The 15,562-nt window shown below is 35.2% G+C and overlaps 1 protein-coding gene across 3 annotated transcripts; it reads right to left on the bottom strand.

The window, feature by feature from the left end:
• Positions 1–694: 694 nt before the first annotated feature.
• pxdc1b (PX domain containing 1b) lies at positions 695–14,057 on the bottom strand. 3 transcript variants are annotated; one of them, XM_051098081.1, is made up of 6 exons: positions 13,962–14,057; positions 9,753–10,026; positions 3,834–3,925; positions 2,615–2,687; positions 1,998–2,109; positions 695–1,579 (listed from the first exon to the last, which is right to left on the bottom strand). In XM_051098081.1, the coding sequence occupies exons 1-6, from the start codon at positions 14,010–14,012 to the stop codon at positions 1,450–1,452; spliced, it is 732 nt and encodes a 243-aa protein (XP_050954038.1). In that variant the 5' UTR covers positions 14,013–14,057; the 3' UTR covers positions 695–1,449. The 3 variants fall into 3 exon arrangements, with proteins under 3 accessions (XP_050954038.1, XP_050954037.1, XP_050954039.1); XM_051098080.1 differs by having other exon boundaries at positions 2,615–2,732; positions 13,962–14,055; XM_051098082.1 differs by having other exon boundaries at positions 2,615–2,732; positions 9,753–10,626; positions 13,962–14,006.
• Between the last annotated feature and the right edge of the window lie 1,505 nt (positions 14,058–15,562).

Raw genomic sequence — 15,562 nt, forward strand, 5'->3', positions numbered from 1 at the left:
CATAACAACCTTTATATTTTTAATATCTTTATGTAAATGAAGTTGCTATTACAACCTAGTCTGATAATTCTTAAGAAGAAAACAAAGTAAATCAATAACACAAAACGAAACATTGTTTACCCATACAAAAGATTTAATGGCATGTTATTTTCATATTATTCACAACTTTGCAATTAATTTAAAATACACTGTACGAATTACTATCATTAGCAATGCATGACGGTCAAATATGCTTCACGTAATGCTGCATATAAAAGTATCTACAATTTACCAAAACAGACAATGTTACGTAGCTATTTTCAATGCTTACAAAAATAATCATTACCTCAAAATTCCAATGATCAAAAATAACCTATTTTCTGTGAAATATATCATACCTGATATGTAACGTGCACTGCACTTGGCCATGTCCATATACTTTAATCACTTTAAGCACAGTGTATACTTCTGCACTTTGTTTGTTCTAACAATACTTTAGTGATATCACTGGTATTTTGCTCACATGCATCCAGGTTTAGATGTGAGAGAGGAAGTAACATTTCATAGTTAGACATGATGGATATGACGTCAGAGCATATGTTAAAATATATCATGTGCATCCTGAAGAATAAAACAAATTTAACCAAGCATCAGATCACTTGCATGTTGCAAAAGAATATGTAAATATACTCTTAAATAATTACTTAACCCAATCTCCCACACTTACGATCATTTTATTCTTCATATCTATGATGTAAAAGTGAGAGCAGATTACTAAAGCTACACAATTTGTTAACTAAAAAAAAAGAGCAGAACTTTCTCACGGATAGCAGGGAAACATGACTCTATTACAAAGTAGGGATGTGTGTGTCTGTCTGTCTGTATTTGTATTTGTATTTGTGTGGACTAGGAGCTGTGTGCCAAGTGAGAGTCCAAGCCCTTTGTATTCAAGAGAAAAGAAGAAAGTTCAGCTACTGTCCACATTCATTCAGTAGAAAAGAGGTCATAAGATAATAAAATTATCTTTTAAGAGTGATTTAAATTCTCTGACAAGACTTCTATACATTTGCAACCTTAATTTTGCAAAACAATTTTGTTTTACAAGCAAAACAAATGAAACAAAACTTTCAGGCCACCATCAATCTGTACACCAGCAACAGCAGCTTATTTCATCCTTATTTTGGTTCCTAGTACGTTTTCATGGCTACAGCATGACTATAGGCTGAATAATGAGGCACATATGTGAATACAGAGTCTTTGTGGGCTCAGACCAACAAATTTGATGGATAAAGCCAAAGCAGGAAGCTAGCAGTGATCTCTGCATTCAGACTCTTCCAGTCGTCATTAGCATTAGTTGGCACATCCCATTGCTTGGCAGAAATTGTTGAAATTGGACATGTTGGATATCCGCACTGTTTAGGTGGGATTTATTGTCTCCTGTAAATTTCCACCCATGCAGAATTGTGTGCATCACTCCAAGATGTCAGTTTCGAAGGGAACCAAGTGGTAGTAGGACAGGTTAGTGACGTATGCTTCAGGATCGTCGTCACTCAGATCTTGATCTACAGGATCCAAAGATTCTCTCCCATCCTCATCATACCTGCATATTTAGAGATTATACAACCATTTAAATACATGAAGCGATAGAGGGGGAAAAAATCTTAAGAAACAATATAACTCCAAAACCTAGTAAGCTGCCTGCTGAAGACCAAAATAAAGATCTTGATGATAATGACTTGACATAATGTATTATTCAACAGTGTTTGAGATGGGGAGGGTCTTAAGTTTCATTTCAGAGCTTCCTTCTCACACCCAGGGAAGGAAGTACCACTTCCTGTGTGTGACAGACTACTATACACTAAAGGAGAACATTACTACAAGCATTCTGTCAATGGCTTATGTAAAAATCCATTGTATGAATGTAATCAGGGCTCTCTAACAAATAAGCTTTATCAATAAACATTTCCTTTATTGTTATGTACTCTGTGAGTTGGACTAGGATGACACGAGTCACTTACGAGTGCTGGGCTGAGTCAGTGGAGGAGGGTCTCTCTTTGTCCAGTGGAATGCTCTCATCAAACACAATCGTCTCTGTGTTTGCCAGGCAAAACCCATTAGACCTCATGATCTCTGTAGAAACGTCAAGTGAATGGTCAGAAATCAAACAAACAGAATCATCTTCACATAGATTCTGTATACATATAGATTTATTAATAATTGTTCAGATACTGTATAATATATATAGAGAGAGAGATAAAGAGAGTAAAAGAGAGAGAGTATTTACAGTGCTACATATAATATTTATTATATAGTATATTTTTTATTGGCTGGGTTCATTACATATGATGAATATAATAACGTGTAGTACATAGTAAAATCTTTTAGTGTGTACCCAGCATCAGGTGAAACAGCTCAGACTTACACTTTAGTCTGGGACTAGGCATAAGCCTTGTCTGTAAAACCGGGGGCTTGTGTGAAACTGTGATGGTTAAATGTTTCCTTAACTTTTTAACAGTATTACAATAATTACACTATTAATTGTATTGCTTAAATCATTTTTAACAATATTACACTACAATATAATATTGTAATGATCATAAATATTAACAAGCATTTTAACATTAAAATCCTATACCTGAAATCTTAACTGGACTTTGAAAGCATGGCTGAATTTTGTGGACACTGTCGTTCTTCAGGACCTGGTCAAGCTGTGAGCGTTCAAAGAATGTTAAGACAACCTCTGACCTAGAAAACTAAGAAAACATCCTTTTAGTATGTCATTTAAGATAACACTTCCAGTAAACCATTAAGGAAGATGTTCAGGTAATTAAATTGTGCTGTTAGCTGGCAATAAAGAGGTAATAAAGTAAAATAACAACACGTTTTTTGTTTGTTGCACTCAAATACATAAGCCCTTTTTCTGCTGGTGTCATCAGCAGTGGCGGCTCGTCGGGGGAGGCACAGCTTCCCCAAAATTATGAGGTGAAAATGGGAGGTCGATTGAATGTTAATAATTAATGTTATTAATGTTAATTCACGATTCATTTCAGTTCATGTCTCAGAATGTGTATTTTTTGTTTTGTAATAGCTTCACAGCTTTAATACCATAACATGTTACTGCAGTTGTAAAGTGCTACTTTTCTATCACGAATTTGCCGAATCTGCTGACACAACTGCTAATGGGGAGGGAGAGGCTGAGCTGAGCTCTTGTGCCTCCGTTGGCAAAAAAAAAAAAAAAAAAAAAATGTATAATAATCATAATTTAGCCAATCACTATCGAGTGTTCACTTTCAGCGCTGAGGAGTGCTGAGAAAAGAAACCTCACAGGGGAGGCTAGCCTCCCTTCTGGTATATATCAACCAATCATCATAGAGATGTAAATTACGTGATATTAGTTTGAAGCTCTCCCGCTGTGCTGAAAATGTACCTTGTACTTATAATGAGTAGGGATACTGAATATGTGATCGCCAACAGATTTACCAAGCTGTCATTCAAACAGTATATATACAAATTAAAAATAAAGGGAGAACATGCCTAAGATGGATATAGGCTATAGCAGTGAGAATAATTAAATGGCACAACAGGCAGCTCTATTTTAACACTGACTTTTAAGAAGGGATTGATATCTGTTTCAAGTGATAGGTCAGGTAGGTGAAATTATATTATCTTGCTGTATGTGTGTTGTTTTCTTTACATTTTCTGACTAAAAGCAACCAAAAAGTGGTTAAGCAAATAATAATAATAATAATTAATGATAATAATAATCGGCAGGGATCCCCAGATCAATACAATTAGTGTGCCACCTCTATTTTAAAACCCACAAGCTGCCACTGGTCATCAGTTAGATCTCTTACCTTCCAGGGCATGTTAATGGCATTCTTCAACAGTCGCTCCACTTCATTTAGCTTTGACTCAATATCTCTTGCTTCTTTAATCTTGACAAGCCCTGTGTGAGAGCACAAACATACCAACATATTCAGCCCTTTTAATCAAATCAGCATTCTGCCTCTCAGCTCAAGGTTTTAGGTGCAGTTCTAATATGATACACTTTGTTCTGATGTGTCTCGTAGACTAAGCGGCTAACAGACCAATAACTGTGTTTGCACTTCTTTTATGAGCTTACCAATCATTATGCAGTCTAGACAAGGGCAGCGATATCACTTTCAGGCAACACCTAAAACAACTTTATCTGACCCCATATAACATGTAAGGGACCACTACTTTAGTAAAAGGTTGGCTTAAATGTGAGCAGCTCTGATAAAGTTCCTGACCTTTGTATCAACAATACTCAGTACTGTCCATTAAAGGCGGTATTTACAAAAATGAAGACATCTGAAGTGACATGATTCACACAAGTGGAATAAAAGAGAGGATATGCCAAATTACATGAAAGTGTTTTAGTAAGGCCAGGCATTGTTTCATCCCATAGGAAAATGTGTTGCTCAGTGTTTGCTTTTTCTAAGCTCAGGAGAAAGATGAGATTCTCATATATCTCTCAGGTTAGTATTAGCAGCATTTCAGATGTTTCTTCTAAAATTCCTTAGTAGACACAAATGAAACATGAGACATATTGGAGAAAAAAACAGAGTCCAAACTAAAAATCCTAAAAAAAAAAAAAAAAAAAAAAAATTAAAAAAAATAATAATAAATAAAAATCCTATAAACACAAGTGAGACATGAGAAAGTTCTGAAAGAAAGAAAGGAAAGCAAAATGACAATGGGAGAGAAACATGTGAGAATCATGGGAGATCTCTTTATTGTCTTGCTGTAATTTTTTATTTAATTTTATTTAATTTATTGCAATGGGGTTTTTCACCTTTTATGGTTAGGACAGTAGGAGTAGAGATAGGAAACAACTGGACAGGTGAGAAGGCAACAGGAGCAGGAAAGTAACTTTAGCTGGGACTCGAATTCATGCTGTCTGAGGTGCAGTTGTGCCTTCACGTCGATGTGCTGCCCACAATGGCTCTGACAGAAGTTACTCTACAGTCAGGATTCTTTTTATGTCCATTTAAGATATCAGCTTTGTCTTAAGATGTCTTCAGTTTTATTTAAGGAGAAACGTTAAACCATTACTAATATTGAACACACTAAAACTATCATTTAAATAGCAGTAAACAATAAACAAGCAGTAAACAACAGTAAACAAAGGAACTAAACTCTGCAGGACATCGACACTCCAGGACCGATGCTGCCTATCCCTGGTCTACATAAAACAACTTCACATATGACAATGTATGTACTGTCTTTGATTGAAATGGAATGTATAAACGACATTGAAGCTAACCGAGGGGGAAAAAAAAGAAAAAAAAAAAGATATTTCTTTAACATTTCAAATATTTCTCCTAGACAGAAATGAGGTTACTTTAAGATCGAATGGAGACTTTTGCTTTAGTCTCCTCTAACACTTTCACAACGGTCTCCTTTAAAGCTTTAGAACAGTTGTTTTCAATCCTGGTCCATGCTCTGCACATTTTGTGTGTTTACCTTATTTAACACACCTGATTCAGATCATCAGCTCATTAGGAGAGAGATCCATGTACTGAACTGCTCAAATATTTCTACTGTATAATATGTATTAATAATCAGATTAGCCAATTAATAATCAGGACTGAGTCATGAGCCATTTATGTGGCTTTCAGCAAAGAAAGATGCAGCATTACATTTTCTGTAAATCAGTGTTGAATACGCATTCAACTGAGCACAGTGTCTGATGTTTTTGATATCTCTTCTACAGCTTGACAGGAGACCATTGTGAGAATGTTAAGAGTTTTTGTCTCAGGAGACAAAAAGCAGGAGACTCAAGCAAAAATCTCCATTCAATCTTAAAGTAATCTCATTTCTGTCTAGGAGAAATATTTGAGTTATATTTAAGATTAATGTGTATTAATTTCAGCATATTTTCTAAACAGCTGGATCAGGATTACAACTGTCACAAACTGGATAACAGACAACGGAATGAGTGATGGTATTCTGGTAGTATTTTCGTGATGCACGCAGGAGAGGAGTTGTAGGATTTGCCGCTGTAGGATTTTCCACTGGTACAAGTCCATGACAACAATCAATTGACAGCACTAGTTGGAGGGCAAATTTTAAATTATTGAAACAATCTTGAGTATTTCAAAAAAAGTCAGATTAAAAACAATGACGAATCTGTGCTGTTTTCGGTCAGTGTTCTAATCATTCAGACCAAACCCAGAGCTGTAATTATGATGACAGCGATGATAACAACAATGACCACAATCTCTAGTCACAAAGATTTTACACAACAGCCTCTTCTTATACAAACTGTGAAGGAGTCCACAAAATTCCACACTGATGCAATGACTATTCATAACTAATGTCTCATGCTGATGACATCACCCCTCAGGACAGTATACAGTAGTCAACATTTGAAGTGGATCAAAACCTTTCATCAAATTTGTCCTAAAACTAAAACAATACCTGTTCTTGTCTTAGGACAACTTTTATTAACTTTTTTGATCCACTTCAAATGTTGACTACTGTAGTTTTAGGTCATTAAATCATCTTTGAATCATTTTGACTCTAGCAGCCACAACTGAGTTATGTTGCATCTTTCAAAACGTTTATCGTTATTATACATCTGGGAGGAAAAAAAAAAATAATAATAAAAAAACAACAAATCAGAGGATTTGATTGCTGACAGATACAACCTATATGAACTGAATGGGGACTGAATGTAACTATTTTAAACAAAGATCTATAGACTAGTATTTTTGATAATAAAACTTCGGCACCACGAGTCAGAGAGACACAAGAACATTCACGTTGCAGCAATTAATCCATATTTAGGGACAAAAATTAGATGATTAAAGGGGCACTATGCAGTTACTGTTTGTAGACAATATTCAGATTTGCCAATTTTGACAAGATGAGCGAAGAAGTGTTTTGCAGAAGTTAGTAAGGCAATAGCAACATTAGCAAACTGTTGTTATGTTGAGACCCATGCTTTAGACAGACAACACACCCACTGACCAAAGGTTGCAGTTCAGAAACAAGCACAGCAATAAAAGAATCAAATTAGAAAATACAGACAAAAGACAATGTCTCTGTAGTCAAAAACACCACAACACACTTCTAGTGTATCATAAGTAATGGTTGAGAGGGATCATTTTTGTATGAGTATATTTTTTTTTGTGAAAATCTTATGGTGCTCCTTTAAGGGAGATACCGCTCTTTCCCACACAAGACACAAATTAAAATGTGACTTAATCCAACTGTGCTGTTTGTCCCAACTGTTATCCATGCTCTTCCGGTGTTCTTCCTGTCAGGATTTGCTGTGGAAGTGTCTGTTTCCTGTGGGCTAAAGATTTAAGCCTATGTGGGGTAAAAATTGTGGTCTTTTTGTGTTTAAAAACACACTCTCAAGCTGTCTACTTTCCAAAAAAAAGTTAACATTCTCCCCGTGGGGAAAGAGCACATATCCGAACTGAACCATTTTAAATTTGCCACCATTTAGTTTGAACAGTTTCCATATGGATAACAAAAGAGGAGCCAGTGTTAACAGACACCAAACAGATGGGAGAAACCACTTTGATGTCTGGTCTTTCGCTGAGTTCATTAATTTTCAACTCTAATCAGCATTCACATTTACCAAACTGCTCCTCAGACACAATATAACACATTCAGATGAACATTATTCACTAACAGGGGTGTTTCCTCTGAGGAATCAAGTGAGGCAGTAGCTCCTCAAAAAATTGGATGAGAAAGAAAATCATGCTACAAAAAAACAAAAAAAACAATGCAAATATTATAAAATATGACATAAAAAAGCGAAAAAATCACTTGTTTTTCTGAAGTAAAACGGTCCAACAGTGACACCAGCAGGTAAAGTTAAAGCAGAGTCTGTGTCTCCCTCGTCTCCCCTGAGCCCCCCGAGTTTTAACAGACACCCTAAAGCGTGCCGTGAGTCTGGTGGGGGGTTGGGGGTGAGGGTGTAATTGAGAATAAATGGGAGAAAGTCACAAGAGAATTTATGCGATAAATCCCGTCTCTTGTGTTTGTGTGTGTTATGTGTTTGTGAATCAGTGTGAAATGAACAATGTAATGGCGTTAATGAGAAGACTAATAAAAAAGTTCACAGCTAACACACTTTGTGTCTGTGACCAGTGTTTACCAAGCTCTGATGACCTAAACATAAGTTTATTATTAAAAAGAACAACTGAACATCAGTTCAAATAAAATATGTAATTGTTTAAATAAAATATATTGTTTAAATTGTTCCACCTTGGGTTATTGCTTTGAAATAAATGAAAAATAAAAGCTTAAAAACACTGATTTATACTTGGCTTTAATATTTATATACAAAATAGATTTTTAAAAATAATGTTTATTTAACCAAAAAAGAAATGTGACTGGAACATACATTTACATTTAATTTTAAAAAATAAAATAAAAAATGTGAGAACTTTGCCTCCTCATTTCAGAGCACCACTGAACACTATGGTATACAGCGATGTTGCAATAACAAGCATGATATGGCTAAACACACTGAACTCGAGAACTGATAAGAACAAACTGTTTCACAAGAAACCTGTCTATGTAAGACAGAATAAGAACAAAAAATATCTAGTCATGTCTGTTAATGTAACTGTAAACTATTAACATGTTATATGCATATACACAGTGAGTTATCCAGCCATGTTATCCAGACATGTTTACTTCAGCAGTCCAAACCAAGTTTATAAAGGTTTTTACTAAACAACTGATAACAAGTGCACAAGTAGTTTTTAAAAACACAAATGAATCAAAACTTTTAGGTACAAAACTGTACCATGAATCAGAGACATCTAATCTATATAAGCCATATAATGTCTGGACCACAAGGAATAAGGTACAAAAAAATAACAGTGAAAGAGGGATGAAAAGGGTCAGTATTCTGGAAGTGAGTAATTTCCTTCTTGTCTTGTTTCCGGGGTGCCAGTTATATTGTTTTCAGAAGTTGTAAATGATTATTTCCGTCTGAGGGATAAAGGTCAAGCAATGCAGCCACTATAGAAAAGAAGGGGGTGTGGGGGCTGCTAGGTAAAATAATGGGAGGGGGTAAATAAGTAATTTAAGTCTAATTTAACAATGCAGTCTCAGTATGTTGTATGACCTGTTCTGGCATGTGAAATCTAAAAAAGGCCGCTCTATATTCAGAAAGCTCTAGTCACTGACTCATCTGTTTTAAAAGGCAAGGAGCCACATGATAGGTCTGGTTTGTGTGTCACTGTATCTAGTCCAGTCTGAATTATTAATACTTGAACCTTGCTCCCAAACAAAGAAACAAATTTGCTTCCGGTGGGTAATTTAATGGAAAACATTTGGATTTTGAAATTAGAGTAGGCCTTCAGGTGTCAGGTAACCTTGCACTAAATGAACTGTGTTTTTTCTAGATTAAATATAATTTAATATGACTGAATAAACCTTACTACATTAGCTTACATCATCAAAATGTAACCTAAAAACAGCTTATTGAGATAATAACTGCAGGGAAGAGTAGTAGTGGTGTAATGAAGTAGAGACTTGCGCTTTGAAGGTCTGCAGAAATGTTGTCATATGGAAAAGCTATTTTCTCTTTAAAATATAGCAAGTAAATGCAAACAAATACATTAAATTACTCGTATAAACGAAAACGGTACTTACGTACAGTAACGATTTGTAGAACAGAACACCATAGCATAAAATAGAATAGAATACAATACAATAGAATAGAATAGAATAGAAAAAAGAGGATTCGAGTAGAAGTGAATAACAGTTCTGACACCTACCTTCTATAAGAGGGGACTTTAATAAATCCTGCCTGTCTTCGGGGAAACACTCCAGGAGTCTTTTTAAAAGTCTTCCCAAATCTGAGGAGCTTCTGTGCAGGTAGAGTATATTTCTGTCCGACCATTCAGTCCTTATTTCAAAAAACTCCTCTTCCTCTCCTCTAATGATGAGCCTGCGGATCCCGTTAACCCAACAATCCTTCACGAACATGTTCACCAGGGATGTGCCCTCAAAAATCGCAGATGCCATCTTCAGTGCTCTCACTCCAGCATTCTGTAATGGGTGGATTTATCTTTCTGCGCAACTTGAACAGCATTTACGTCAGTCAAACTCACTCATGGTCGAGTTTAAAGGGAAACCCATACATGTAAAAGATAATAAATATGAGTTGGCCTTGTTTAAAGGAAACTGACGGTTTCGATTCGTTTGCGTCTTCAAACGTGGCAGACGGATATGCAAGAATAGCACATCTCTAAACAACAACTCCACAAATATCAAGCAGCTAGTTAAATTTTTATCCTAAGCTTTTCTATACTCCATTCGTTTTTCTTCAAATGGTGCGCGAATGTCAAGACGTCGGACGTTTCATCCAAACTTCTATCCGTCAAAAAGTTTAGGCGTTCTCTCAGATGTCTGATGCAGTTCAATATAACGGACTGCGACAGTTTGTAGGCATCGGTAACTTGAGCCTATTTAATCCCATTAGATGTTGTTAATCACAGATAAAGTCCAGAGTCGATCAGCTGACCAACGTCAATAACAAACGCCAAAAACAGGCCGAGAATTTCGTTACTGGTATAAAAGACAGCGTTTCGGTTGACAGAAGTTGAGTCTTCACCCCTCCTTCCCTCTCATTCTCTTTCCACAACAGCGCTATGCAAGGAATTTACGTGTGTGTGTGTGTGTGTGTGTGTGTGAGAGAGAGAGAGAGAGAAAGAGAGAGACTGATCACTCACTCAAACCCAGTGAACGTCATTCTGTGAGCATGTGCTCTATATTTGGAAATTTTGTTTTTACTACTTTGTGAGGACAAAAAGACCGCACAAAGATAGTAAAATAAGACAAGTTTGACTTTGTGGGCTCCTTAAGTCGGACCCCACAAAGACATATTTTAAAGTGGAAATAAAGTAGTCTGTCAAGTTTACATTATTTAGTTAAATAACTTATACTTTAACTTATACTTTATACTTTTAACTTATACTTATATATATATATATATATATATATATATATATATATATATATATATATATATATATAAAACAATTAATGTAACCTTTTTAAAGAAAAGGGGATGTTTTGTTATTGCTTTTGGAGCAAGGGCGCCGCCATCTTGCAGTACCACAGCGTGTGACGTGTGTACACTGGACATCGAAGCCAACCAACCCTGTGACGTTGGTTGGCTTCGATGTCCAGTGTAGTAATATAAGCATGTCTTTACATTTTGAACGTACGGTTGTTTTGAAATGGAGGAAAATTAACTTGACAGGACTGTTGATATAATAAATATAATATAATAAATGCAATTGCCTATGCATTTGAGCCGATACGGCGATGGGTCCGTGCAGTAATACTGTTATGGCTTGAAAAAGTCCTCAGCCTGCTGGTTTGGGGAAAAGTGCGGATCGTAAACATATACGGGTTTACGTGGATACTCATCAAGACTGTCATTCCGACGTAATTTTATGTGCATTTGCCGATGAAGGCGCGAAAGAAAGCTCAATTTGGTACTCGCGTGCCCTCTGAGTTTAGCTGTAGCAGTGTGTGTGCGGCGCCGCTGGCGCGAACAGAAGGGATTTATCACAACGCGGGAGTACAGGATATTTACAAGAAAGGAAAATACAGAGTCGTGAAACTTTTTATTTCGTAACGAGTTATGAAGGAAATAATGACACAAGACGGGACTACACCATCTCATCTGCAGTAGATACGTAATCCGCATTCGCACTTTTTAGCTACTTCAACTGTCTGACAGAAGAATTAGGGGTTTTTTTGTTTGTTTGTTTGTTTGTTTTTTTGAGGTCAGTCCTACAATTTATAACAAATAAATAAGTTTATAAATGTATAACATAAAGTTATGGAGCTCTGGAAATACGCTAAAACTCTTTTAATATTATTATTGTTAGGTATAGTACTGGTGGCGGTTGAGAGTTACCATGGCAACCGGGAACACATCAGCAGCTGGAGAGGAGAGGACGCGTCTGACATTTCTCTGTTTCTCGTCAGTTATACCAAAAAAAGTTCAACAACTGCGTCAGATTGGTTAAGTAACATTGCTCACACTCTTTTAATTTTTTTGTTTAGTACTTTTGTTAATATTTATACCTCTGTGATCATGTTATCGTTCCTTAATTATCTGAAATATCTGCTAGCAAGTACTAGTGCTCCTAAAAAAAAAAAATTAGGAACACCTTCTGATCAATGACAGAAATTAATCTTCCCATTGCGATATTTTACTCCTTAAAGTGGTTCTCAACCTTTTTTGGGCCAGTGTCCCCCTACCCATTATCCAGGTCCCTCAGCGCCCCCCATCAAATAAATCGAAGTCTAATTGTCGTGACTGAAGTTGATTATTATTATTTTGTGTTTATAATGAGGACTGTTATTATATTTACAGTAATTCAAATGAATGGGGTCATTATGATTTTTAGGAAATTATTTGATTAACTTAATTACTTTAAGGATGCAGTGAATTTATCAAAAAAGACAGTGAAGTACTTTTTTACAGTAAATTATTTAAAAATAAGTGTAATAACATTCATTTTTAGAGTTTTTAAGCATGTTGGTGGTTTTCATTGCTACAGCTTCAGTGGTGTTGAGATGCGGATATCTTGTTGCGCCAAATTGCACCAAAAAAGACTAAATAAAAATTCCTGTTTAGAACATCCACAGGGACATTTTTACAGAAGAGATTTTAGCTTGTTCGTCCATTCCTGGAACTCTTCAACACCCTTTTTACTGATGTGATATGTTTAGGTGTATTTAATTAGCTTTCAGTGCAAAATAATATTTATCCCTTAGTTTTAGAAAATACCCTGTTTTTTTTTTTTTTTTTTTTTTTTAGAAAATACTGAATTCCTTTTTTCTGACATAGTGGACATTGTTATTTTGGTGGGTAAATACCACATTTACACATGCAGATGAAATAAATATAAACCCTACTTTACTATATTTCATAGATTTTGTGAGAATATTTAAAAGTTTGCTTACAAAAACTAAGTACAACCCTAATTCTAGAAAAGTTGGGATGTTTTGTAAAATGATAAAATCTGTGATTTGTCATTTCTATTTAACTTTTATTTAATTGACAAAAGTACAAAGAAAATATTTCCAAGATTTCACTGACCAACTTAAATGTATTTTGTAAATATAAGAACATTTATTTATTTATTTATTTTTATTTTTTGAAGTATGCAACACACTCCAAAAAAGCTGGGACAGAGGCAAAATAAAAGTAGCACAAAAATAAAAGAAACACAGCAAGCAGGTGAATTGGTAATAGGTGAGGGTATTATGTTTGAACTGGAGCTTCTCAGTATTTGCAAGCAAAGCTGAATCATGGCTCAAAATTTGTTTATATAAACAGTGAAAACATTGGATTTTTTTTCTTTGTATTTAAGTCAATTAAATAAAGGTTAAAGAGAACAAATGACATATTCTTGATGTTATGGCATTTCACAAAAAAAAACACATTTTAAAATATTTTCAAATAGAAAGCTTTTTTTTCAAATGGTAGGTTTTTACTGTATTTTTTAAACAAACAAATGCAGCCTTTTTTTTATTAATCCATTAACAACAAATACTAACCTTTTTAATGGTAGTGTAGGCTTTATTTTATTTATTATAGGCCTTTTTTAAAAGCATGTATTTTAACCCAAATATAACAGCCCACATTAGCCCATACATAATTTTATTTTAAAAATATGTCACTGGATGCCACAAGACATTCATCATATACTGTCCTCACGATGCGTTACTTTGCAAAGCTAGACAGCGAGCTAACACGAGGGATGAAACTGCAGTAATGCTTCAAGGCGTAACTTTTCTTGAGTTTAATTGAAATTTTCTTTTTCCTTTTTTGTATTGTAAAACTGACAATACAGAACAAAATAGACCTCAATATACACATAACAAGCTAAACAAAACAAACAACTTAAGGCAACAATGACACTTTCTTAATATGAAAATAATAACTTTCAGTCACTTACAGACAAATAGTGTCCCAGGAACAGCGTAAAGAGAAAACTTAAATGCACCATCTATATAGCCGTGTGCTCTGGCTACTCCTTGCTTTTAACTAAACAAAATGGCTGAACAGCCACTAGATGGCGGAGTTCCTTAAATAGTAACTTCAGAATAAAAGTCCTGATAAAGCCATAAAGCAGTCAGCACACTCCCCGCCTGGTATGAAGGTATTTTTGGTGCAAAACAACCGAGTGTCTGTAACGGCAGAATTTGTAGTTGTAGAGAACAGCCACACATGTGTAATATTGCATTTGAAGTCACAGACAAAAGTTGCAAACTTGTAGATTTTTTTTTCTCTCCCACAAACACAACACAACAGTTACACCTTCTCAAATCCTTCATTGCAGGTACACAAATCCAATTCTACGAATCACAAATCAAGAAATTCGTACGCTTGCATGTTTTGCTACTAGTGCTGCAGTGAATATGGTGCAAAACACATCCGCACACCTGCATTAAAAATGTGAAGTCACAGACGAATTTTGTACATCCGCAAATCAGTATGCAAATTTTTGTAATGAGATTTGCACACTTGTATAATGTTTTCTTACACATATATATTTTTTTCTTGGACGGTTTTTCTAGCACAAACACAAGTGCGTTACGACAACGGCGCGAATCTGCCGCTACGAGTCTCAAACTATGTTTTTCTGCTGCAATTGACAAGTTTCGCACACTCGACTTTTGCATCACACATCTGTTTGAAATATGGAGCAAAAGTGATTTGTGCATCTGTAGAGGCAACGGTGGGCACTCTTCAGAGATCAGAGAAGTTTGGCCAATCAGAAAAGCTAGTTTGGGTGCCTATCAGCAGGGAGGAATAAAGCGGACAGCGGCAACCAATAAAGGTACATTTCCTTTATTTTTCTAAAATCACCGTTATACTGTACATTTATTTATAGTTTAAATATTAAACAAGTTTAGCTCCAACCCTGATAAAACTCATTTACCTGTAGCCTTCTAGTAATCCTAATTAAAGTTTAAACTAGCTGGTTGAGGTGTGTTTGATTATGGTTAAAGCTAAACACTGCAGGACAGTGGCCCGCCAGTTCCAAGTTTGCCCATGCTTTAACTCTCAAAGAGGCTTTATAAAACATTGATTAATCCGTTAATAATATAAATTACTATGAGAGTGTCATATACAAGATGATTAAATATATCTGTTAATATATGTAAATAATTAACAGATGTACAGTATAACAGTGAGTGATTTCAGAAAAAGAAAGAAAATGTACTTTTATTGGTATTTGCTGCTGTCAGCTCCCGAATATGCTCGCAAACGTATTTATTATTGTTTTATTTTTCCCCCGGTTCATTTAGGTGCCAACTGACATGCACCTAAACTACTCTGTTAAGAGATTGCTTTAAGTTTTACTTGATGTATTTACAGTATTTTAATTTAAAGTATTATTACTGCATTGTCAGTATTAGGACTGTTCAGTTTATTTTCATTTTTTATAAAACAATCCAGCCGTGGTACAATACTGTATACCATATTTTTTTACAACCCCAACCCCATAAAAATCACAAAAACTCATTAGCATTTGTCTTTAAAATATTCTTT

Source organism: Labeo rohita, chromosome 24, assembly GCF_022985175.1.
Source record: "Labeo rohita strain BAU-BD-2019 chromosome 24, IGBB_LRoh.1.0, whole genome shotgun sequence".
NCBI lineage: Eukaryota > Metazoa > Chordata > Actinopteri > Cypriniformes > Cyprinidae > Labeo > Labeo rohita.